The sequence below is a fragment of the Rhinopithecus bieti genome, unplaced genomic scaffold (assembly GCF_001698545.2).
Source record: "Rhinopithecus bieti isolate Rb0 unplaced genomic scaffold, ASM169854v2 scaffold_13348, whole genome shotgun sequence".
Taxonomy (NCBI): domain Eukaryota; kingdom Metazoa; phylum Chordata; class Mammalia; order Primates; family Cercopithecidae; genus Rhinopithecus; species Rhinopithecus bieti.
In genome coordinates this window covers 7,375,537-7,400,550 of record NW_016808764.1, presented here as the reverse complement: position 1 = coordinate 7,400,550, position 25,014 = coordinate 7,375,537, and the positions used below count along the sequence as shown (strand labels likewise).

The window sequence follows — 25,014 nt, the reverse complement described above, 5'->3', positions numbered from 1 at the left end:
CATTTTACTGCTCTGAAAGTACTGCTTGCCAGCTTCTTCCAACCTGTATTTGAGGCCCAATAACTTGAATTCTATCTCATTATATTTTAAGGGATTGCAAGGGACAGAGAAGTAGCTGAACAATGCAAAGTGCAGTTCTATTCAATGAAAATGAGTTCATAAATTAAACTTATTTAAAACATAGCCAAACACTGTACTCTATAAAAAATCCTCTTCTTGCTCATTAATAAGCATACTGGATGATTTATAACATACTTCCTCTGTATAATATACATTCCTTGTCCAGTACTAACTTCGGTCAGTTGTGGAATGCTAAGGGGCACAGAGGGGAAGTCTAGTTTTTAAGGTGATACATGTAAGATGTAGTGTTAGAATTTCTTTTTTTTTTTTTTGAGACGGAGTCTCGCTCTGTTGCCCAGGCTGGAGTGCAGTGGCTGGATCTTGGCTCACTGCAAGCTCCGTCTCCCAGGTTAAGGCCATTCTCCTGCCTCAGCCTCCCCAGTAGCTGGGACTACAGGCGCCCACCACCTCGCCCGGCTAGTTTTTTTGTATTTTTTAGTAGAGACAGGGTTTCACCGGGTTAGCCAGGATGGTCTCGATCTCCTGACCTCGTGATCCGCCCGTCTCAGCCTCCCAAAGTGCTGGGATTACAGGCTTGAGCCACCCCTGGCCTAGAATTTCTGTTGTAGTACATGGCTGCAGCTTTAAGTGCTAGTGGCTGATCTGGAAATACTAAATGTTTGCCAATCCATTAACTTTTGCCAATTCTTAGCAAGTTATTTGAATTAAATGGCTAAAAACTAAGATTTAAAAACTGATACCAAATATAACTGTATATATATTTTACACAAGCAAGTCTTAATATTTCTGTTGAAAAGTTCCTAAGAAAAAAATGCAAAACAGCAAGATATCTTAATCAGGTAAAAATTAGATACCAAATTTAAAACAAATATTAAATTGAAATGACTTATTTATTTATTTATTTATTTTTTGAGATGGAGTCTCGCTCTGTCACCCAGGCTGGAGTGCAGTGACCGGATCTCAGCTCACTGCAAGCTCCGCCTCCCGGGTTTACGCCATTCTCCTGCCTCAGCCTCCCGAGTAGCTGGGACTATAGGCGCCCGCCACCTCGCCCGGCTAATTTTTTGTATTTTTTAGTAGAGACGGGGTTTCACCAGGTTAGCCAGGATGGTCTCGATCTCCTGACCTCGTGATCCGCCCGTCTCGGCCTCCCAAAGTGCTGGGATTATAGGCTTGAGCCACTGCGCCCGGCCTGAAATGACTTAGTTTTAATTCACTTCAGAAATGCCAGAAAATCAGGAAGTATATATTTTCCTGAGCCTCAGGAAAGCACCTAGCTCTGCTTCCTCAAGGGACTCTATCATCTTCTTCTTTTTTTTTGAGATGGGAGTACCGTTGAGTCACCCAGGCTGGAGTGCAATGGCGCGTTATCGGCTCGCTGCAGCCTCTGCCTCCTGGGTTCAAGCGATTCTCGAGCCTCGGACCTCCTGAGTAGCTAGGACTACAGCCGCGAGCCACCAAGCCCAGCTAATTTTTTTTATTTTTAGTAGACATGGGGTTTCACCATGTTGGCCAGGCTGGTCTCCAACTCCTGACCTCAAGGGATCCACCCACCTCTGCCTCCCAAAGTGTTGGGATCATAGGCGTGAGTCACTGCGGCCAGCAGGACTCTATCTTCTACCCATACTAACCACCTTAAATTACCAACACAAAGAGAAACTCAGCTGATTTGTCTTGATACACTCCTCCAGGTCAAGATCATTGAATAATATCTTTCCCAGAGCTTTTTCACTAATGAAATTCCAGATGAAATGGCCCAATTACAAAAATTCTGCTCTTCAACAAAATGACCAAGTTATGTCTGTTGTAAAGCACAGAATCTTCTTTCTGAGATGGAGGATATTCACAATATTCACAATGTGCTATTTTCAAAATCTTTGGTTAATGGAGTCTTGCCCAAATATGTAATTCGGAAAACTGTGATGATCAAAAGTCTCTTTCCCAGGTTCAGGCACACCTTTTCTTTTCTCTTTTTTTTTGGGGACAGACGGAGTCTTGCTCTGTTGCCCAGGCTGGAGTACAGTGCCACAATCTTGGCTCACTGCAAGCTCCGCCTCCTGGTTCACGCCATTCTCCTGCTTCAGCCTCCTGAGTAGCTGGGACTACAGGTGCCCACCACCACGCCCGAATAATTTTTTGTATTTTTAGTAGAGATGGGGTTTCACTGTGTTAGCCAGGATGGTCTCAATCTCCTGACCTTATGATCTGCCTGCCTGGGCCTCCCAAAGTGCTGGGATTACAGGCGTGAGCCACCATGCCTGACCCAGACACCTTTTAAAAGAAAAAAATTCAGACTGCCTATTAATCTCTCCTCCATTAACATAAAAGTACAGAATGGCCCTCTTCAAATTTGCTTATTTGAACTGTTTAGAAGCAAAAGATTCTTCAGTCTTACACTTACTAATCAGAATCCATATATTCAAAAACAAGTATCACATGGGGTTCTCATGTCTAAGTAAGTCTGGAAAACGGTTCTGGAAGACACTGTGGCAACCTCTAGAGAGCTTCAGCTTCCATTTGTGACTCAAAATTTAAAAATAAGAAAAAACATAAACATAATACCTGAACATTCAAGTATAAGTTAGTTCCCACTGAGTTTTTAATTCCCTAAAGTTATATAATAAAGGAACTGTCATTAAATCACTGAAGATATTAATTAGTTAAGAAATACAGAATGGTTAGTTGATTTTTTAAATTAGGCAAAAAGTCCCAAATATACAGTATAAAAATAAAGTTCAGCTAAATTAAACAATACTGGCCAGGCGCGGTGGCTCACACCTGTAATCCCAGCACTTTGGGAGGTCCAGGAGGGTGGATCACGAGGTCAGGAGATCAAGACCATCCTGACTAACACGGTGAAACCCCATCTCTACTAAAAATACAAAAAAAAAAATTAGCCAGGCACAGTGGTGGGTGTCTGTAGTCCCAGCTACTCAGAAGGCTGAGGCAGGAGAATGGCGTGAACCCAGGAGGTGGAGCTTGCAGTGAGCCGAGATCGCGCCACTGCACTCCAGCCTGGGCAAAAGAGCGAGACTCCATCTTAAAACAAAACAAAACAAAAATACTATAAAATGCTACAGATTTTAAAAGCTTTTACAAAACATGGGCAAACTATTTTCTAAATCTGGAAAAATTATGTTTTCTCAGCATAGAAATTAGTCAAGAACTCTAAAATAAAAAATTAATACATTTGATAAAATAGAGAAAACACTGATGTGTATTTTTTCAAGTGTGTATATTCCAATTTAAAAGGGAAACTGGAAAATACTTGTTCTTTAGAATAAATTAAAGGGATCCATTCTGTTCCTTCCCAACCCTCCTCACCTCAACTTTCCCTAACCTAAGGAAAGATATGTTTTAGTTTAAGGATACTAAATCTAATGCAGAGAAGCATTCAACACACTAGCGTTTAGGACTGAAGTCTAAGCTAATAGTATAAATGTGATTTAATTGTGCTTTCCTCCTTCTGAACATGTATTTGCATCTTCAGTGTATGTATTCCTGATAGGGTGCCTGGGATTAGGCAAAATTTAGATATTCTTGCCTCGTACCTCATCCTCCGAATGACTTCATATATACGATATGGTCCATAATGTGGGAAATAGTTGCATCAAATACATCTGATGAAATGCTAATGCGCTTACTATAGAAAGAGCTCATGTAAATTGTTAATGAAAACTCTAGGCCCAAAAACTACACAGGCAAATAATAAGGATGGGCAATTCATAAAAAGAAAAAAGCGTGGCCAGGCACGGTGGCTCACACCTGTAATCCCAGCACTTTGGGAGGCTGAGGCAGTTAGATCACTTGAGGTCAGGAGTTTAAGACCAGCCTGGTCAACATACTGAAATCCCATCTCTACTAAAAGTACAAAAATCAGCTGGGCATGGTGACAGGCACCTGTAATCCCAGCTACTCAGGAGGCTGAGGCAAGAGAATCACTTGAACCTGGGAGGTGGAGGTTGCAGTGAGTCGAGGTCTCGCCATTGCACTCCAGCCTGGGCGACAGAGTGAGACTACATCTCAAAAAAAGCAAAAAAAAAGGATAAAAAGAAAAAAGTACAAGTGATTATGCATGGTAAATACATACAAGTCAAAGAAAACACACCAATTTTGGCCCACCAAATTTATGAAGCTGATAGATCCATCCTCATGTTTTAAGACATATTCCTTGCACTGCACTGTGATTCACCTTTGTTGGGCTGGGTTCTACTTTAATGGGAAGAAAAAGCAAATCACTTCTGGGTGTGGAGGAACCCTGAATTAACTGGAGAAACTGCTAGCACGTCATTTCAAGCGGCTGAAAGGTTGCTAGGATATTGCAAAACCACAGTGGTGGATATTAAAATTTACCAAGTATCAGCTAGATGCCAGGCAATGTATCTGTTATCTCTTAATTTTCATCATGATTCCATAAATTTGAAATATTCTTCCCATTTTACAGATGAGGCAAATACAGTTCAGAAAGCTATTCATGCTCAAACGTCTACTAAATGGCAGAGGTGAAACTTAAAACCCAATCTGACCCCCAAACAAGTGTTCCTTCTAGTATATATTATTTTCATCTTAATTATAAGGGCAAAAACAAACTCTCTAAAATAAAGGGCTAACTACAGATTAACCACTTTAAAAATTATTTCACAGCCATTAAACTAATTTTTTTCATATCTACTTCCTGTTTCCTTTGTCCTGCAGATCAGTCTCATCAGACATGTGAAGGTATAAAATCTTTCATTTCTACCAAATTTAACAGTTTATTAGTATTTAAAAGCAACAAATCTACATTTGTTAGAAATAATCCTTGCCTAAAGCCAAAAGGGGTCTCCTTAGCATTCTTCATAGCCTCCCTGAGTACCTAAGTCTAGACTTACATGTATAAATCTATGGAAATCATTTTCCCTTCACAATAGGAGGAAAGAAAAAATGGTGACTTTGTTACATGATCTACCTAAAAATAATCATTTTATGAACTATTTCCCATGAAAGTGGAAGGCCATTTTTTTTTCATCCTGCTAGTACAGAGCTACAAATCTTATTTGTTACATAGCTTAAAGACATCTTCCACAGGAAGAAAAACACCTGCCATTAGTAAATTCTTAATCGGTATGAACCTACGCTTCTATTTTAAAGAGGTTAGTGTACATGTGCCTTCTAAATATCTCATAAAAAACTACTGCAGCACATTTAGAATCCTGGTATTATTACTTAATACCACCCAACAACACAAAAATCATGTCTACTACGTAGACTGTGGAGAAAAACAGTGAACTAAGCCCCAATTCTAACAGCAGAACCACTCAACCTGTGTGATGGAAACAGGCTACGGAGAAATGGGTGACTAGACTCGACTCTCTGGGATTGCCATCTTCACCTGTGAGTGGCCTCTTCTGTTTACCCTAATGGCCTCACAAGTATCATCTTCTCTGTGTATCATCAGGTTATGTGCTTGAAGTTACAAACTACTTGAGCCTCAGTTTTCTCCTCTGAGAATCTAGGCAGTACAGTAACCCCTATGAAGCCATCAAAGTTCCTGAAATTCGTTATAATAGAAGGCCTTGTAATTGGGAAACTTAAAGTCTTATGGATTCCCACAAAAATTAAAACTCGAACTACCATACAACTCAGCAATTCCTCTTCTAGGTATACAGTAGTCCCCCCTCCTTTTCCAAGATTTCACTTTCCAAAGTCTTACTTACCCCATGGTCAGCCACAGTACAAAAATAGGTGAGAACAGTACAATAAGGTATTTTTGAGAGAGGGACCAAAATCTGATAACTATTACAATATATCATTATAATTGTTCTGTTTTATTATTTTATTATTAGTTGTTGTTAATCTCTTAATATACCTAATTTATAAATTAAACTTTATCATAGGCATGTTGTATAGGAAAAAGCATATTATTAATAGTATATATAGTATATATGAGGTTCAGTACTATCTAAGGTTTCAAGCATCCACTGGAGTCTTGGAACGGATTCTCTATGGATACGGGGGGATTGCTATATACCCAAAGGAAATTAAATCAGCACCATGTAGAAATATCTGTACTCCCATGTTCATGCCAGCATTATTCACAATGGCCAAGATATGGAAACAACCTATGGATGAATAAAGATGAATAAAGAAATTGTAGGCCGGGCGCGGTGGCTCAAGTCTGTACTCCCAGTACTTTGGGAGGCTGAGGTGGGTGGATCATTTGAGGTCAGGAGTTCGAGACCAGCCTGGTCAACATGGTGAAACTGTGTCTCTACTAAAAATACAAAAATTAGGTGTGGTGGTACATGCCTATAATCCCAGCTACCCAGGAGGCTGAGGCACAAGAATCATTTGAACCCAGGAAGTGGAGGTTGCAGTGAGCGCAGATCATGCCACTGCACTCCAGCCTGGGTGACAGAGCAACACTCTGCCAAAAAAAAAAAAAAAAGAAAGAAAAAGAAAGAAAGAAAGAAAAGAAGAAATTGTGGCAAATATACACAAAGGAATTATTCGGCCTTTAAACAGGAGAGCCTGCCATTTGCCACAACATGGATGAACCTGGAAGACATTATGCTGAGTGATGTAAACCAGAGAGAGAAATAAAAATACTGCCAAGATCTCACTTACAAGTGGAATCTTAAAAAAAAAAAAAAAAAAAAAAAAAAAAAATCAAATACACAGAAAGAGAGAGCAGAATAGTGGTTAGGGAGGGTAGACATAGGTCAAAGGGTACAAAGTTGCAGTTATGTGGGTAAGTCTAGGTATCTGATGTATAGTTAATAATATTGTATTATATATTGGAAATTTGCTGACAGTAGATTTTAGGCACTTCTACCAAAAAAACAGGGTAACTGTGAGGTGATGAGTATATTCATTTGCTTGACTGTAGTATTCATTTCACATGCATATGCATGCCAAAACATTATGTTGCACACCTTAAATATATATAATAAGATCTTATGGAGAAAATGGAGTGATAAGTTCAGATCACAGGTAAATGATAAAGGCCTTTAATCATACATTTACCTTTACTAAAATGAAGATGAGAATGGAAGTGCAGTGGGAACAGGAACTTGGGGGTTGTTTTGTTCGTGCTTATTACCAGTGACCATAACATTGCATAAAACAGGGTCGGCAAACAGTTAAGTATTTCATGAATTATGAATGAAGGAAATAATGTCACTTTATGAAACCTGAGTTTAGAATAATGGATTATTACATAAGTATTTTTTGTTTCCTTTGTTTCTCAAGACGACCTCATGAGATAGTGAAACATGGATGATACTGGCAGTGATGACTGAAAGAAAAAGTAAAGAGGTGCTCTGTTTATTAATGAGAAGGGGACAAACTGAACACTTCTTCCATCAACACAAACTTAGCCATCTCAGTCACATTCCAGAAGCTAAACTGTGTGCTATGACTTTAACAAATGTATCGGTCAAGAGGCACACTGGAAAGGGATTTAACTGTTGTCCAAGCCCTTCAGAAAGGGTCCTCCACCCTTTGAAGAATGATGAAATGAAGGGTTCTTTTTTAGCAAAACTGTCATTACATCTCCCTTACAGTTGTAGCAAAAAAACACTTCAAACATAATTTAGTACTCTGGTTTTGCTCCAGAGAAGGATCAGTGTTTACTGCATAGAGATCAAAGTATGCAGGAGGTTTTAGAATCAGCTGCTTGCTTGGCTCTCAAAACTCTTGTTCATTTTCATCAACAACCAAAGATGTAACAAACAATTTAAGAGCCAATGCCTCACCCATCACAAAGCTGTTAAATCCCCCCTAATTCACAAAATTATACTGGTGCTACAATTTTTTTTTTTTTAAATTCTATATGCTTAATCAATGGAGAAATACTATAAAATCTGTTCCAAGATCTTTCTGGATTCCTTTTAAAAGATGAGTTGTTTTAGTTCCCTCAGTGACTATTGTTGCAGCATGAGCAATCGTGTGTCCTTCAAATCTTGTCTTCCATGTAACTGTAGGGGCTGTTTTTAAAGAAACAGAAGCGGCAGAGCCCAGTCAAGTTCGTAGTCAAATTCTGGCTCAGGCACTTGTTAGCTGCATAACCTGGGCAAGTTAGTTAACTTTTCCTAGCCTCAATTTCACCTGTAAGTGGTGCTAATATCTACTTTCAAAGGGCTGCTGAGAGGATTAAACGTAAACTTACCTTGTGCTAGTATACACTGAAGGCCTACTCCCACATCAATTTTTAAATATAGACTACATGAGTCCCAGAGTACCCAACCTGCTGCCATGGACCCTGCCCTGGATCCCACAGATTCCCAAAATTCAGTAACTAAAGTAACTCTTAGCACATTAAGAAGCTTTTAGGGCCTTGTTCTGAATTGCTGATACCCATTCATTATTAGTGGTTAAACATTTAGAATATTTTCCTTGATTAAATGAAATAAAGCACAGTGCCTGGCACATAGAAAGGGCTCTAAGTCAGCTCTCTAATGTCTACAATATGATTTGACATGCAGCTGATTTATTTTTATCATCCAGATGTAATAACACTGTGTTTGATAGAAAAACAAATATTACGGCTAGAATTGATAAAATAACTGTGTCAACTGTGGCAGGAAAAAAAATGCGTAAATGTTGATTCAATTTCATGAGTTTTTAATTAACCCAGAAACAGAACGGCAGTAATAAACTAAACTTCGCTATTTTATCACCCAAAAAATAAAATCTTAATCCTTTTTTCTCCATTGCTGTTTCCCACCAGGATCTTCCCGGGCTTCCCACAACTCCGTTAGGAGCTCAGGGGTTTGTTATTCTTTGGAAGATACCTTGCTCAAGAAATCACTCAAAAAAAGCACTGGCACTGATATGAAGGAGACAGGGAGGGGAAGAGACAGAGGAAAAAGAGAGGAGAGAGAAAGAAAATTAGCTGTCAAAAATCAACAGTGCTTACTTATTCTTTTGAAAGGAATGTACAATCAACATGCTTCCCAAGAAAGCCAATGTCAGCCAGCTGCGGTGGCTCATGCCTATAGTCCCAAGTACTCAAGAGCCTGAGGCAAGAAGATCATGTGAGTCCAGGAGTTTGAGACCAGCCTGGGTAACACACCATGATCACATTTAAAAAAAGAAGAAGAAGAAGAAAAAAAAAATAGCCTGCTCCTGTAGTCCCAGCTACTCAGGAGGCAGGAGGATTGCTTGAGCCCAGAAGTTCAGGGCCGCAGTGAGCTATGATTGTGCACTACACTCCAGAGCGAGACCTTGTCTCCTTAAAAAAAAAAAAAAAAAAGAAAAGAAAAGAAAAGAAAAGTCCATGTCAGAGTTGAAAAACTTTAAAAAAAATTTTCTTATTCTCAACCAAGTTCCCAAGGACACTCTGAAGAGGGACATTAGACATTAGGCAAGGGCCTTTATATTATATATACCACAGGGCATCTTAAAATGTATCCATCTATCCCTATACCTCACCAGAAGTTTTTTAGCACTTCACTCTCCTGGTGTTTCAAGGACATACTCGTAAGATACAGATTTTAAAAGATTTTCTGAATATTCAAATATTTATATTCTTTACAGTTTTTCAAAGTTGAAGTCACAAGAATAAAACTTTCAAGAAGGTCATTATGTTGCCCATTACACTTCAGAGCTATGTTGCCCTGTAAGATTAAAAATTTAGTTCCTCAGTCACATTAGCCCCATTTCAAGTACTTGACGGCCACATGTGGCTAAACTTGGTCTTTACACAGACTCTACAATACAGAAAGAGAAAAAATCATATTGACAGTATGAATTGCAAGAGAAGCAGCAATTCTGGAATAGGCAGACTCTTCTGATTTTTAAATGCTGGCAGTCATTTTAAAATGTACAGGATTATAATAAAAACAGCACAGAAACCAGAGACTGGGGAGACATAAAACTAAATGCAGGTAGCATTTTGCATCGGATCCTAGAATGGAAAGTCATTAATGGAAAAACTGGTGAGGTTAGTATCATTGTTGGTTTTTCAGTTTTGACAAATGTACCATGCTAATGTAAGATGTTAATAATGGAGGAAGCTGAATGAAGCGTGTATGAGAAGTCTCTGTACAATCTTTCCAACATTTCTGTAAATCCAAAATTATTTCAAAATACAAAGTTTAGTAAATACCACCAACACCAAGTGGGCCACAGTTGCCCCTCAAGTCTCCAGTTTGTAATCTCTAACCACTGTGTGAACCCCAAACTATAAATACTACCTAGACAAATACATAGCACAGAAATAAAACAACACATTTCCATGAATCAGAAAAAATGTGAACAATTATGAAGAGAGACGTGAAAAGAAGGATGACGTGAGTGAAATCACTGGCAAAACAACAAAATGTATTCTGAAGTGACTTTCATATACTCAGCCTATCATTCTCAAGAGTTGTGGAAAATCTAAAACAAAACAAGAAGACTAAATATGATCATATTTTATGTAAGGCTAGAAAAAAAGTACTTACATTTAGAAATGATATAAACACTAGGTACTCAAAGATGTTGAAGAAACAAATATCCATGGATCAATCAAAAATCTAAGAATATAACCAAGTGCCCAAATTTGAGATTATAACAGCCTAAGAAACTGGACAGGGAGATATCAACGGTAGTTGGAGAGAGCCATTCGAGGATGAACTCTGAGAGGTTTAGGAAACCTGAAAGGCCTGATAAAGACATCCTTGGCTGAGAAATTGGATAAAAAAGAACAAGAATGAACATGAAAGAGATAAGAATGCTCTAAAAAGTATAAAGAGTGATGGGAAACAGGCTGGTTAGGTCAAGGGAGGTTAGATTAATGAGGGCCTTTAAAGCTAAGCAAAGGAGTTTGGTCTTGAAGCAAGAACAACTAGGGACAACTTACCATTGCTATGTGGGGGAGACGGGTGGGGAAAATAGAGTTTTAGGAAAATTAATTTGGTAACATTCCTACTAATTTGGCAATGTTGCTCCCTACATTCCACATCCTTGTAACTGTCTTAGACATTCCAAGTTCAAAGCCACAACAGCACCTTCAATTCCTCTTCTGATCTCATCAGTTGCCAGTCCTGTCAATTGTATCTCACACATCTGTCACCCACCTTCTACCTCTTCTGCCAAGACCTCAGTTCAAACCCTCATGACCCTCTCTAATCTCACTTCTACTGGTGACTCTAGGCACTACTGGCAAAGTTAAGTTTCTAAAGCACAGCTTATGACCATGACATTCCAAATCCAAACACCTTTGCTGGCTTAACCAGCATGAAGCCCTGTGGCTCCCTCTATCTCCGAGCCTATATTCGGTCGCTTCCTCCCCAACTCTAGAGACAAAAGATGCATGTTGTATTCCCCATGCTGTCTACCTGCCTCCTCTGCTCACAATGTCTTTCTTCTCTTAGCTCTACCTTTCAAATCCCTACCTGTCTTCTAACCAATACTTTCCATGTACAGTAGTTGATAGCTTTAAAAAATGGAAAACAAAGTGAAACAAAGCACCACGTCACTCTGCTTAAGTCTTGAATGCCTCCTAACTACCTGTCACATAAAAAGTCCAAGCTCGTTGGTACAAACAGCACATAAATTAACCCACTTTTACCTGGCCCTACCTATCTTTTCAGCCTCAACCCTGCCCACTTATCACTGAGTATTTAATGCTCTAGGAATACCACCACTGTGTACCACATCATGTTATGGAATACCACTACTGTAAGCCACATCATGTTATTTCTTATCTCTTTGTCTTGAATCATGCTTGAACCATTTCATTCCTCTTTGAACCATTTCATTCCTTCATTCATCTTTTTTTTTGAGGGGTAAGATTATACTTTTCATAGAGCTTAAAATAAAAATTCAGAATCTCAAGGCCCAACAAGTTCAGCATCTGAGAGCTTTACACCTTTCATTACCAAGTAGTCAACTCCTGAGAGGGTGAAGAACTCCTGATTCAGGATCTGAGAGGAATTACTCTCCTGTTTCCTGAGAGGAAGTAGTCTCCTGTTTCCTTATCACTCCAGTGTCTTTTGCTTGGGGTCTAATGGGTGCTGTTCAATCTCACACAATGTGTAAGGTTTGCAATCTACTATTCTAAGTGATAATACAGAGATGGATGTCACTAGCTGCCTATAAGAAGGAATGGGGAACATTCTTCAGAGAACAAGATATAAAGGAGGCAGAACTCCCAAGGGATAGAGTGGGGTCCTAGAGGTTACCCCACACAAGAAGACTTTAAGAAGGAAGACTGAAAGAAAGGTGCCTGTGCCCCAAGAGTCAAAACAAGGGAGTACATTAGGAAGCGGTGCTTACTCTTATCCTATGAGACAGCTTTAAGGCAGCTCTGAGGCAGTGCACTATAAATGTGGTGACATACACCACAATAACCATGAAACCCCAAAGGACGACCCCAAGGTATGTCACGGAAGAAGTCTTAGCCCACCCATTTCTTTCATGCTCTTCTCTCTCCCATCCTTGAGATGAATAAAAATGCATATAAACAACCTTGCTTTAATGAAAAAAGGGATAAAAAACAGCTTTAAACAACGTACCTTTGATTTTTTGTTCAGTGGCCTAAAATAAAAACAAACAAACAAAAAACAATGTAAATATGAAACTGAAAGAAATGGACTGTTATGACAAAATGTTCATATATTACTATAAGACATATATACCTTTATTAAATGAGGAATTTCTCAAACAGATGAACTGCACAGGAAAAGATATGCAAGGAAAGCATGCTTTTCCCACAGATGTGCCCCATTATCCCTGATACTATGTTTATTAATTTAAAAAACCTACTTTTTGTGACACTAAGCATAGAAGATATCACTGTATGACAGTATATAATTTTTTAAATGGGAGGTGCACTTTTCTCATGTCCTTTAAAAATGATTTTCATACAAACTGTCACCTTTACATTAAATGGATTTAATATATTTTGTATGTTTAAATGGCTTCAAAAATTGTTGCAAGTGATAAAAAGATGAATTAAGTTTTCTGTAAGAAAAGCTGTATATAATCACTTTAGCCAAATTAGTAATAAAATTAACTCCTGGAGGTTAGGCTGCTATTGCAATTAAACTTAGTCAACTTTTAAGTATCTATGTATTTCTGAGCAGAAAAAAATTTCAAACTAATTTATCACTTCTGACACATCTGACAATCCGTTAAAATTACTGTGATCAGAAGCTGAACTGACATGAACTCTGCTTTCACTGCCTTCCAACATCTGCTCTTCATTTTCTGACACCAAAACTGAGGAGAGGGGCTTGAGGACAGCAGGGTTGCCTCGAGGTGACTAGTTCAAACTCCCAAGGGCCTCAAAAAGAACCAGACAGAAAAGCCCAAGCAAAAAATCAACCTGTTGATCAAAATCAATATTATGGGAATCCTGAAAATAACAGATACAAGAACAGGAAGGGAGGTGAGAAAAGACTATGTAACTGAATAACCAGGAGTTGTTTCCAAATGGCGATAAAGCTTTTCTTAGCTGCCATGGGGCATAATTCATTTTGCTTAGTTATATGAAATTACTGTTATCAAAGATACCATTTTAAATCATACTATTATAGATATATATGGTAAAAGCTATAGTAATTACCCTAATATTGAAGCCACACTAAACATTAATCTTTCCCCAGAAAGTCAGGGAGTCTTGATCCACCACCTAAGTGCTTTGCTAAGTTTTAGAGCACTAGTGAAATACAAAATAATGGAGGCTCATCTTTTACTCTATGGATCAAAATTTAAATTAAAAACATTTTTTTTGATGGAAAGACAATGCCAAACAACCAGTCAACTAGCTAACAACACTTTATTTGTTTCTGGAAAAATCATTTTAAAATCTGAGAGTAGAAAAACAAGTCTTATTAGACAGAAATTAGTCTATGAACACTTTTGGGTATCAGAAATGTCTGTCAAACAGTAAGATGCATAATCTTCTGAAGCCAAAGAATTAGCAGAAAATTTCTTTTACATGTTGAAAGGCTTAAAAAAAAAAATTCAGAACATAGAAACAATAACCACATAAAAACCCAAAGTAGGCCAGGTGCAACTTGCACCTGTAATCCCAGCACTTTGGGAGGCAGAAGATAGGCAGATGCTTGAGGCCAGGAGTTTGAGACCAGCTTGGCCAATATGGCGAAACCCTGTCTCTACCAAAAAAACAAAACAAAACAAAGTATACAGTGTTGCTCTTTTAGGCCTTACAACATAAAGGATATATGCTACAAAACTTCTTTGGAAAAAGTTGCTTCAAAACAATGGTCAGCCTCATTCAGTATTCTGTCATCTACAGAGAATGGCCCCATGGAGACACCTAAGGTGTGTCTGCCCCTAAGAATCGGATTTAATATACAGAAGGAATGAAAGTAGTATTACAGAAACCAAGAGCTCCTCATGGAATAGGAAGAAACAGAACTAAGAGTTCCACTTCTTTAAAACAGGTTTTTGTGGGCTGGTCTAGAGACCTAGTACGTTACTCAAATTATTAAAAAGAATTTTCGAGGTGGGGTCAGTCATTTTAAGAGTAATTGTCTGCACTATCCAAAACAATAGCCACTAGCCACATATGGCTACCGACCACTGAAATGTGGCCAGTCTGAACTGAGATGAGCAAATTACACACCAAATTTCTAATATTCGGTATTTTTAAAAGAATAAAAAATGCCTTAATAATATTTTATACTGACTACATGTCAAAATAGTAACTTTTTAGCTATATTAGGTTACATAAAATATATTAAAATTAATCTTGACTGGTTGTTTTCACTCTGAAATGATCTGATCATTTAAACCCTCTGGGTCTCAGTTTCCTAATCTCTCAAATGGACAAAATAATTGTCCTGCTTACCTTTCAGGGTTATTAGGAGGGTCAAATAATAAAATGTGAAAGATTTTTTTTTTGAAAAACTACACACCACCACTTCAAATGTGAAGTATCACTGTAAATCCTCTCACACAGATAATTAAAAGATTCTGGCCAATCTAGAAGCAAAATGATTTCCATTTTTAATATATTATTCTTTAAAAAAAAAAATCTGAGCTATGGTTCCACAAGCAATGATCACAACTGCAACCTTCATTACTGAAGACAGCAGTGCAGTGGCAGAGCATAGCACTCCACTTGCTTTGCCTGTCAGGCTCTGCACTGCTTGTCCCAACAACATGGTCCTGAAGCACACTTCAGTGGTTAAGACCTCAGGATCTAAAGCCTGACCGCCTACCTGGCTCTGCCACTTACACTGTGTGACCATGGTCAAATGTGTTAACTTCTCTAAAGCAACTAATCTATAGAACTGTGGCAAAAACACCCGTCTCAGAGTTGTAAGGTTAAAGGGATTTAACTCATATAAAAGCACTTAGGACAAAGCCTGACGTATAGAAAGCATCCAGCAGACATCAGCTGCTGCTGTGGTGCTGCCCGTGCTTTGGCTCAGTACCGGCTCTCACTGTTGGAAACAAGCTGACTCTACATTCATCCTGTTTCCAGGTCTTGTTTCTCTTTTTTTCTAATCATCTACAATGTCTTAACAGTGCCAAGTATTATAACCTGATATTAAGAATAAATAATTAATCTAGTTCAATTCACTGATTTTAAATGAGATACCTAGTGCTCAGAGAGCTTTCCTATGACTTAGCAATCAGCACTCAGTCTAGAATCCAGATCTGTTGACTAAAATGGGTTTTAAAAAAGAGGAAGAGAAGTGTAAGGTGCAACAAGGGGCAAGACTAAGAGAACACCTAACTGCCCTCAATGAGAGCACAACTCAGGCCTGGTCATGTTACCACCAAGGTTACTGAGAAAATTTACTAATTAAGCTGCTGAATATGATCCTCAAAAATGGCAATAAAGCTGGAAGCTCTCTAAAACCTAGGTCTCATTTAAACTTGAATTTAGTATATTTAAGTCAATAACACCTATAAAAATCCCTTCAGCTCTTAACACAGTAACAGCAAAAAGTCCATGGATGTTGACACATTCTCAACATCAAAAGATCCTAACTTGTATTGTTGGTTCCCCTTGGCCCTCGACCATTATATGCTTTCTAGGAACTACAACTGCATGCTTAAAGTAAAGGCTACACTAAACTATCCCTCTATAATTAACCTATTTCTCAATCTCCATTTTCCTCCTCATTACATTTCCCTTAAGATCCCTTCAAGAAATTTCTTCTAAAAACAGAACCTGGAGAGAAATCCATAGTAACCTACTGCTACTACTGTCACTCCTCTCCTTTTTTTAAAGTATAGAACCTACATTTCCATGCTCTATCAAATTATTTTCTAAGCCCAAGAATCAGAAAATAACAACCCTGGTTCTTAGATATGAAACAGAAAAGAGTGTTATACATAATCTTTGATTAAAAGGCTTTTCAAAAAATTTTAAAAACAAAAGTCATTGGTCTCCATGTTAATTACAAATGTATTGGGGCTGAAATATAATAAAAATCACCGTTTTTAATGTGAAAAAGCTCTTTTAAAGAATTTAAATATTTAAATTAGTATTTAAATGATAGGATAATAAAAACTATCATAATGAAAATACTGTTGAAGGCCTTGATGGTGTCTAATTGTTTTTATAGGAAGTTATGTTATCTGGCTTTTTATTTAAAATAGAAAATAACCCATGGTGTTAATTTAAAAAAAAAAAACCACAGTGGCCACTGGGGACTATTAAATGTATGCATTTTCAGTATTCATGGCATAAGAACCTATTTTATGCCCTATTATAAAAATTATCACAATATATTATTTCCCAATTTTAAAGTTCACCTTTATATGACAAAAAATAAAGCAAAGTATAAGCTAATGTTCTGCATGAAAAGGATAAAGTCATGGCACAGGGTTTTGGCAAAGCACCAGCTGGAGGAGAGAAATTTCAATTATATTCCTGGTTCTGTCACCATGATGAAACCAAGGTCAATCACTTAATTCATTCTAATGCTTAGGTTCCTTATATTAAAGATGAACAAATGTATTAGAACAGGTAATATCTGGCCTTTTCAAAAATAAGAAAATATAAATTACATAAAATAGACTTTTTACTGTATTGAGTTTATATGCCAACATTTATATAAATGGACCTGCCCACCTGGCTCATGTAGATATCTGCCTAGATACACCTGCTGGCTCCTACTAGAGACAAAAAAAAAAACAGTTCCAGGAAACCTGTCTTAAAAACCCTATGACTCACAATTCCTCATATGGGCTATAAAGTGTGCCATTTGGGGTTTTCTTTTCTTTTCAAGAGCTATCTGGTAACACTCTATGGAAATACCAGCTGTCCTCACTTCACCAACAGGTTGTATTCAAATTCAGTTGTAAGCTGATTATTTGAAATTTGGAGAACAGTCTAATTTACAGTAGTGGCCTAGCCTGCTAAACTTAACATTTATTAGAGGTATTAAACCTTTCTTTATATTGTGTTCATTGGGCAGATACTATTGATGTGTCTATGAGACACACAGGAATACCCTATCAGTGCCGAAGATCTGGCAAAAGAAGGAAAAACTTCTTATATCCCTAAGCTTCTGATGATGGTTCTAGTAAGGACATGGTTGAGGGGAGAGACTGGAACCACGGGGTGAGACAGGAATGAAGTGGGCAACAATAAGAAAAGCTGTCACTTCAGATTTGGTGAGAAGTCAAATGGCACAATAATCACCATTCATGTGTTAGAGGCTTATTTATAAGCTGCCTACACATAAGTGACCACCTATACTGACTTGGTGATTTAGAGATTTGATTTATACAAGAATGTAAAGATGTACTTGTAACAAGTAGAGCCATTGTTGTATATATTACAACTTTAAAATTATATTCACAAAAACACAGTATTTAAAAATATCATTCAAGTGACCCCTTTCTTAAAATTTCTCAGTAAGTAGAATAAATTCCAAACAAGTACACTTATATATTGTCTTAGGCCTCTTCTCTAGCCATTTCACATACATTCTGACTTATCAGCTAATTCTTGAACTCCTTAGACACAGGGACCAACAGAGCCTAATTCAACACTCAGATGCTTGCCAAACTACTGAATCTTCATAAAGTACACCCGAGCATCCTTTTCAATAAACCTCTTAAGTTTCTTAGAAGCTCTTTTCATTGGGCAAACGGCCTTTCACACCATGGAACAAGAGTCTGATAAGCCTTTACCCCTTTACCTTTACTCAGACTTACAGAGGACATAACCTTCTCATAAGAAATCCCAAGCAATGACCAACCAGACTGCAAAGACTATCCTACATAAACAGCCTCTGACAGAGGCCCAAGGCGTCGGTCAATGCCAAACCATGAGAAGCCTATCAAAACCCTAACCATTTCATATACCTATGCATCCCTTCCCAGGCACCCCTAAGAGCAACCAAAAGGCAGGTGTCTAGGGCCACATCATCTCCTCTCATCTCATACTTAATTATCCTCCCTAATACTTGCTGATGACACCCCTAGGCTCAGGACATGTAGAAATGAATTATTTATCATTTCCCCTTTCCTTGTATCCCCCAGCCTGATTAACTCCTCTCAAATGTAGTCACTCATCCGGAACCTGCGAATCAATCTACGTTGACTCTCCCTCTATATCCTTTAAACAAAGTCTGGGGGTTACTTTAATAGTCCCTTCACCAGTATTTCACACTCTGGTATCTACCCCTTCTAATCCAATTCCACAATTTTCCAAGGTAAACATACTAAAATACAAACTTTTATGTCACTCTACTAAAACATTTTCAGCATTTTCCCCCAAGCCCTGAGAAAACCTCCTAGCCTTTCCCAGCTCAACTCTTCAGAGTTCCACCCTTGGTTCCCTCTCTTTCCCCCAAGTAAAACCCATCCTTTAACACATAGAGGCTACCATGTATTTCTGAGTTTTCACTGTTTGGAATCCTTTTCTATTCTGCTCCTTATTCACCTAATTTCAACTCTAAGGAAATTTCTCTGTTCCTCTGCCCCATCTCAGCCTGAGTTATGCACCTCTCTCTCTGTACTGCAACAGTTCCCCATAAATGCCTCACCTGCCACTTTTATAGTCTGTGTTTTCCCCTATTAAATAATGTGGACCTAAATATCGTGCTATAGCCTACATCCAATTCCTAGCACAATGCCTGGCTCAAAAGAGGCATATATAAGAAATCAAAATAATTTTTCATTAGAAAAGAGAATTGAAACTGTAATTTCAAAGGTCTTTTAGAACATTTTAATGTCTTGAAACCTTGACATAGTAGATGAGTGCCCATTTAGTTAACTATTATCAGCTTTTAGTATTAACAATTTGGAAAATTTTTAATAATTACAGATTTAAAAATTTTTTTTAACTTACTTTGCATTTAGTTATAGTTTCCTATACTACATTAGCTAGTTTAGAATTCCCTTGCAGTAAACAATGTCCTAGGTTTATTTTAAGGTTAATGTACACTGCAAACTTTAAAAATCAGCCCACGTACTAAATAAAGAGGGAAAAAGAAACTGACACTTTACTTCCTATTATGTCTATTATGTTTTCCTTTAATACTCTATTTCTGTATTACATATAATAACATCATCTCACTTAATTCAACCCTCATTTAACAAAACACAAGGAAACTAAGGCCCAGAGAGGCTAAATAAAATGTAAGGTCACACCATTCTATGTGCTATGTGGGAGAGTGAGATTTCAAATCCTCTGAACTTGGCTACAAATTCCACGCTCTTCCCACTTATAAAATGGTATTATTATGAAACACCTAGGAACAGCTATTTGAAAGATAAAGATCTATAAAATGTACTTACCTTTGAAAAACTATTGGCAAGAGTAATAACTATGCATTAAATTGTAGAAACTCAGCAAGTTACTTTGCATATTCAAAGACATTAAATATTAAAATGAATCTCCATTAAAACTAAAACATTAAATCAAATAAATGCCTTAAAAATCTGTAAGAGTGATTTTCTTTTAATTCTATGTTTAAACTGCTTAAAATAAATAGTTTATACATATACTACCTTCTTTTGAGCAGCTTCCTTCTTTTTCTTGTCGTCTTTTTTCTTTTTCTTTTCTTCCATCAACTGTTCTTCTTCTTGCACTAAATCCCTGAACCACACAGTTGCAATTAACTTTCCCAAAATGTATTGAGAGATAAAAATAATGTTGCATACAGGTTCATTTTCACTTTTTCACTCTTATTAGAAGACATGGCAAATTATTATTTTATCATTCACTGAAATAAAATGCAACCTGCAACCTAACCCTAACTATATAGCCACTATATGGTACAATTCACTTTAATAAGCCACAAGTAGTACAACTTTTATCTCAATATCATATCAAAGAAGACAACCTAAAATCAGCAAATTTTACATTGGGAAACAAGCAATTTCCTCCAATCCTAGAATGTAAACTTCATTGAAGCTGGAGTTACCTTGCTACTGGCCCCAAGTATCAATTAGTAGCTAATGGCAATGCCTGAGACCTCCTCACAATCCCCTCTCACCTAGGTTTCTGGAAGCTACCTTTAGTTTTCCCTGCCCTAAATAGCTTTGTAAATATTTTTAGAACATAACTTAATAAACCTTAATAATAAATAGGTGACTTGTATTTCAGCATTACAACAATTTCATATTCCACAAACATTACAAAGTATTCTATCAATTCTTAGGAAACAATCATGTACTCTTGTTTATTTTGAGACGGAGTCTTGCTCTGTCACCCAGGCTGTAATGCAGTGGCGTGATCTCTGTTCACTGCAGCCTCCGCCTCACGAGTTCAAGATATTCTCCTGCCTCAGCCTCCCAAGTAGCTGGGACTTTACAGGCGCCTGCCACCATGCCTGGCTAATTTTTGTATTTTTAGTACAGACGGGGTTTCACCAAGTTGGCCAGGCTGGTCTCAAACTCCTGACCTCAAGTGATCCGCCCACCTCGGCCTCCCAAAGTGTTGGGATTACAAGTGTGAGCCACTGCGCCCGGCCTAATAATGTATTCTTCATATTAGTTTGTTTAAATTTTTAAAATCTCAAATGGCTAAAGTTGTCAACAGAACTTGTGGTTCAGGATTTCAAAGGGACAGACTGGGCAAATGTGTTTCAGGAAACAGGTTATTACCTTTCGGGGAAAAAGATTATTACTTTTTTATTTTATTCAAAGCTGATAAGCAAAAGCAAAAGCCACCCCACCCAAGAATAAACACAAGAGCAGTCTGAAATGGATGTTTTAGGTACCATCCTTTCTGGTGGAGCTCTAGAGAGGTTCCAGAAGACCAGAGCAAGAAAGCATGAGGCAAAAAGACTGTCTAAGGAATAAAAAAGCCATAGCTACTCAACCCCTCCCACCCACTTCCCATTCAGATGTCTCCACGGCCAACAGGTAGTAGTTGCTTCTAAATGCAGCCTAAAGCCAAATAAATACTCTTTAAAGAAACAAAACCTTCCACAGGAGTCTGTTAGGTGCTTGAATGGGTTTGGTTGTCTCAGAACAAAGCCCATCTTATTGGAGGCTGCTGCCACTCCCTCTATCACACTGTAAAGTAAAGCCTGCCAATCAACACCCTTCACACAGATCAGCCTTCCCATTCACGGAAGGAGTCTACTGGGCAAAGAAACCTTTGCAAAGCTGGAAGAAATTCACTCCAGCTACCTATACTCATCACCAAGTCTAGACCCTAAACCTTCATTCATAATACCAACAACCAAAATCACCAGTTACCCAAAGAAAAGCATCACACAAAATGAAAATACCTAACTCTGCCCTGAGGAAGTTTTTCAGAGAGGACACTAAGAATATCAGGCAGACAAGGAGAGGTTAAGAGATATGAACTAGACATTTGGGAAGCTGCACATTATTTATCCAGGCTGGAATGCATGGCAGTAGGGATGTTGAAGAAGATAAAAGGAGAAAGATAGGCAGGTGTCTAAGAAACTGGAAGGGGTTGCTACAGGTGCACTGCAATGAGATTAAACAAAATTTAAGTTGGCTTTGCTGATGGAACAGACTGAGAGGAGATGCAGACATTGAAAAAGGAAATGAATGACATTATGCACAATTGATAAAAACTTAGTAAAGTATAAGACTACTAAAATCAGCTAAAAGGATAACTGGAAGAAGAGTATGGTAACTGTTGCTATATTTCGCTATCATTTTGTTACAAGCAGAACTGTCATGTGGCTAATGGAGTAACATAACAGATTCCTGCCAACTGTGGCAATGACTCACTCTCTCTTGAATTCTGTGTGCAGGAGGTAGTAAGACTGAACAAGCTCACTCACAGTACAAACCCAGGGAAGGCAAGGAGCAAGACAGCCACAGCATACGAGAGCAGCAGAGTAAAATCAGTAAACAACGGCAACTAGGTTACACCACTGTCATGTTACCTACCCCGAGACACGCAGAAGTCAAGATTAAAAGCTGATTACCAGCTCAAAATACTTAATCTTCTTCAGTCTGTTTCTTCATGAAAAAACGGGGGACAAATGACCATACATGTCAATGTCTTAGTATTTTTACAAGAATTAGGACTGCTTACTTAGCACAAAGCTTATCTAGTAAGCACTCGATTGCCTAGTCATGAATCCAACTCACCAGTCCTCAGTGGCACCCAAAAGGTTGTCTTTACCCTACTTGTGTCAAAATATCACAGGTACTTATTCAGAAACATCTAGCATCTTCAGCATTTGTTCTTCATGTTCTGCTGTGAATTACAGACATGTCCTTTTCTGATCTATGTCACTATAATTTTACTCCATGTAATGGTCTCTATCTGGAGTATTTTGTCCTTTCTCAAACTTCATTTTCAAGACTTTTGATGAGGTTACTAGCAAGTGTTTTCCTGGCCAAAAATTTCCCCCTTAGTACTTAAAAGATGTACCACACATTTCTTCTCAAGGAAATATCACAATATCAGTTGATACTGTAAGCACAAAGGGGAGTAAGTTCTGTTCTTCAACACCATCATCACAGCCAACCAGTCATACTTTTTCCCGTATCTCCTCCTTCAGAAAGCCAACTGAAAAAACAAACAAACAAACAAACAAAAAAACTTGTGCCCAAACACGTCAGCTTCCAGGAGTTAAATGTTCATAGAGACTCAGTTAAGACATCTGACTATATCATTTACCACAACTATCAAGAGGAGTAAGGGCTGATGGATTTGAAAGGCCTAAGTGGGCCACTCTGTTTGATGCACCTGCCACCAAGACAACATTCCAATTAGCAATCATTCATGCCCTGAAGGCTACTTTGCAGGATACCTCACATCTGTAGGTTCTGTGAATCTACCTCGTCTGTAAAAACCAGACTCCCCTTTTATCAGAACTTGACTTATGTCCTTCATTTCATGTATAAAGCCTTTGAGGTGGCCTGTAAAAGTCAATGACACTGAGGGAACTTTCTAGGAAGATGGAAATGTTTTCTAACTTGATTGGAGTGGTAGTTATAAGGGTGTATACATTTGTCAAATCATTTACCTATACACTCAACGTTTAAATGTTACTGTATGTAAATTGTATTTTAAAGTTGATTTCATACATTGACTAGGGGAAATGCAATATCTGGATCTGAAAAAACAAATAGATCAAGATTAGGATGGTACATTAAACACAACAAATCAAGCTAAGCTTCAAATTTTGCCCACATCTTCCAGTAGCCACTACAAATGATTTACTTGTACTGTTCAAGAATGCGTTTCTGGCCAGGTATGGCGGCTCAGGCCTGTAATCCCAGCAGTCTGGGAGGCCAGGAGTTTGCGAACGGAATAAGCAACCTAATGAGAGTCTGTCTCTATTTAAAGGGCCTATCAAGGCAGCAGGGTACACCTCGGGGCGAGAATGCCCCTTCCTATTCTTGTGCTTCCTGACACTTGCTGGTCAATTTTTCCCACATTCTCAGCACTGAATATCATTAAAATTAATCCCTTCTGAAGGGTACTCTTGTACACGCTATTGGAAGTATGTATGAAGTAGCACTAAGCTTCTAGTGAGCAATTTGGAAGTATCTATTCACAACGAATTTTTAAATGTCACTATCTTATAATCCATCAATTCAAATCTAATCCTCTGAAAAAGGAACTGTACAAAGATAGACACTGCAGCATAAAATCATCACCAAAAACCAATCAACAGGGAAAAGTTAGATCATCCTGTAATCACACCAAGGAATATTACACAGTAATTTTAAAGTGGGGCAGGGGGTAGATTTCCATGGTGTAAAGAACCAGCTCCCAATAGAAACCTCAAGCACTAAACTTATTTATTTACTTAAGAGATGAAGTCTCACTCTGTTGCCCTGAGCTGGAGTGAGGTGGTGCTGGTCTCAAATTCCTGAGCTCAAGCAACCCTCCTACCTCGGCCTACTGGGATTACAGGGGTGAGCCACTGTACTCAGCCAGGAAACATGATTTTTTTGTAGGAAAAAAATTTCTACAATTTTGTAGGAACAACTGAACACATCTGAAGAAAACAAACATTTGGTACAGGTTGTAAACAAGAGTAGTGAAATAAGACAGGTGTAAGAGCTGTTTCAACTGTGGAAGGCTTTATGGAGCAGTAAGAAGTTGATTTGGCTCTTGCAAAAGAGGCAAGATTTTTTAGGAGCACAGAAAGGTGTGGGCACAAGTGAAGTATGGAGACTTGTCAGCATGACAACTGCAGGGACCAGCATTGACTGGAATTGAAAAAGGGAGGGAAAGTGTTGGGTAAGAATAGACAATAAATTGGCAAAAACAGGGTGAGAAGACTGTTGGCGAAAATCTAAGTGAATGTGTAGTTCCCCAAACTACCACAGTGGCAGTGAAAAAAGAAAGCAAAGAATAAATCTGAGATAATTCAAAATATCCTAACAATTAGCTAGGGGTGGTGGTGCATACCTGTAGTCTCAGCTACACGCGAGGCTGAGGCCCAAGAATCAACTGAGCCTAGGAGTTGGAAGCTGCAGTGAGCTATGATTGTGCCACTGCATGCCACCCTGGGCGACAGAGGGAGAAATGACAATAATGTGACAAGGGGTTAGGTGTCTCTATTTTGCTTTAGG

At 38.2% G+C, this 25,014-nt stretch overlaps 1 protein-coding gene across 8 annotated transcripts in view; it reads right to left on the bottom strand.

The window, feature by feature from the left end:
- The window catches only part of TNRC6A (trinucleotide repeat containing adaptor 6A), a 99,199-nt gene that overhangs the window by 58,344 nt on the left and 15,841 nt on the right, over positions 1–25,014 (bottom strand). For 7 of the 8 annotated variants that reach the window (XM_017887114.1, XM_017887116.1, XM_017887118.1 and 4 more), the window contains exons 2-3: positions 19,999–20,086; positions 12,564–12,585 (exon numbers count right to left, since the gene is read on the bottom strand). In XM_017887114.1, the coding sequence (XP_017742603.1) occupies positions 12,564–12,585; positions 19,999–20,058 (82 nt within the window). In that variant the 5' untranslated portion in view covers positions 20,059–20,086. Of the gene's footprint in view, positions 1–12,563; positions 12,586–19,998; positions 20,087–25,014 lie in introns of those variants that run through there. The other variant, XM_017887122.1, reaches the window with a different exon arrangement.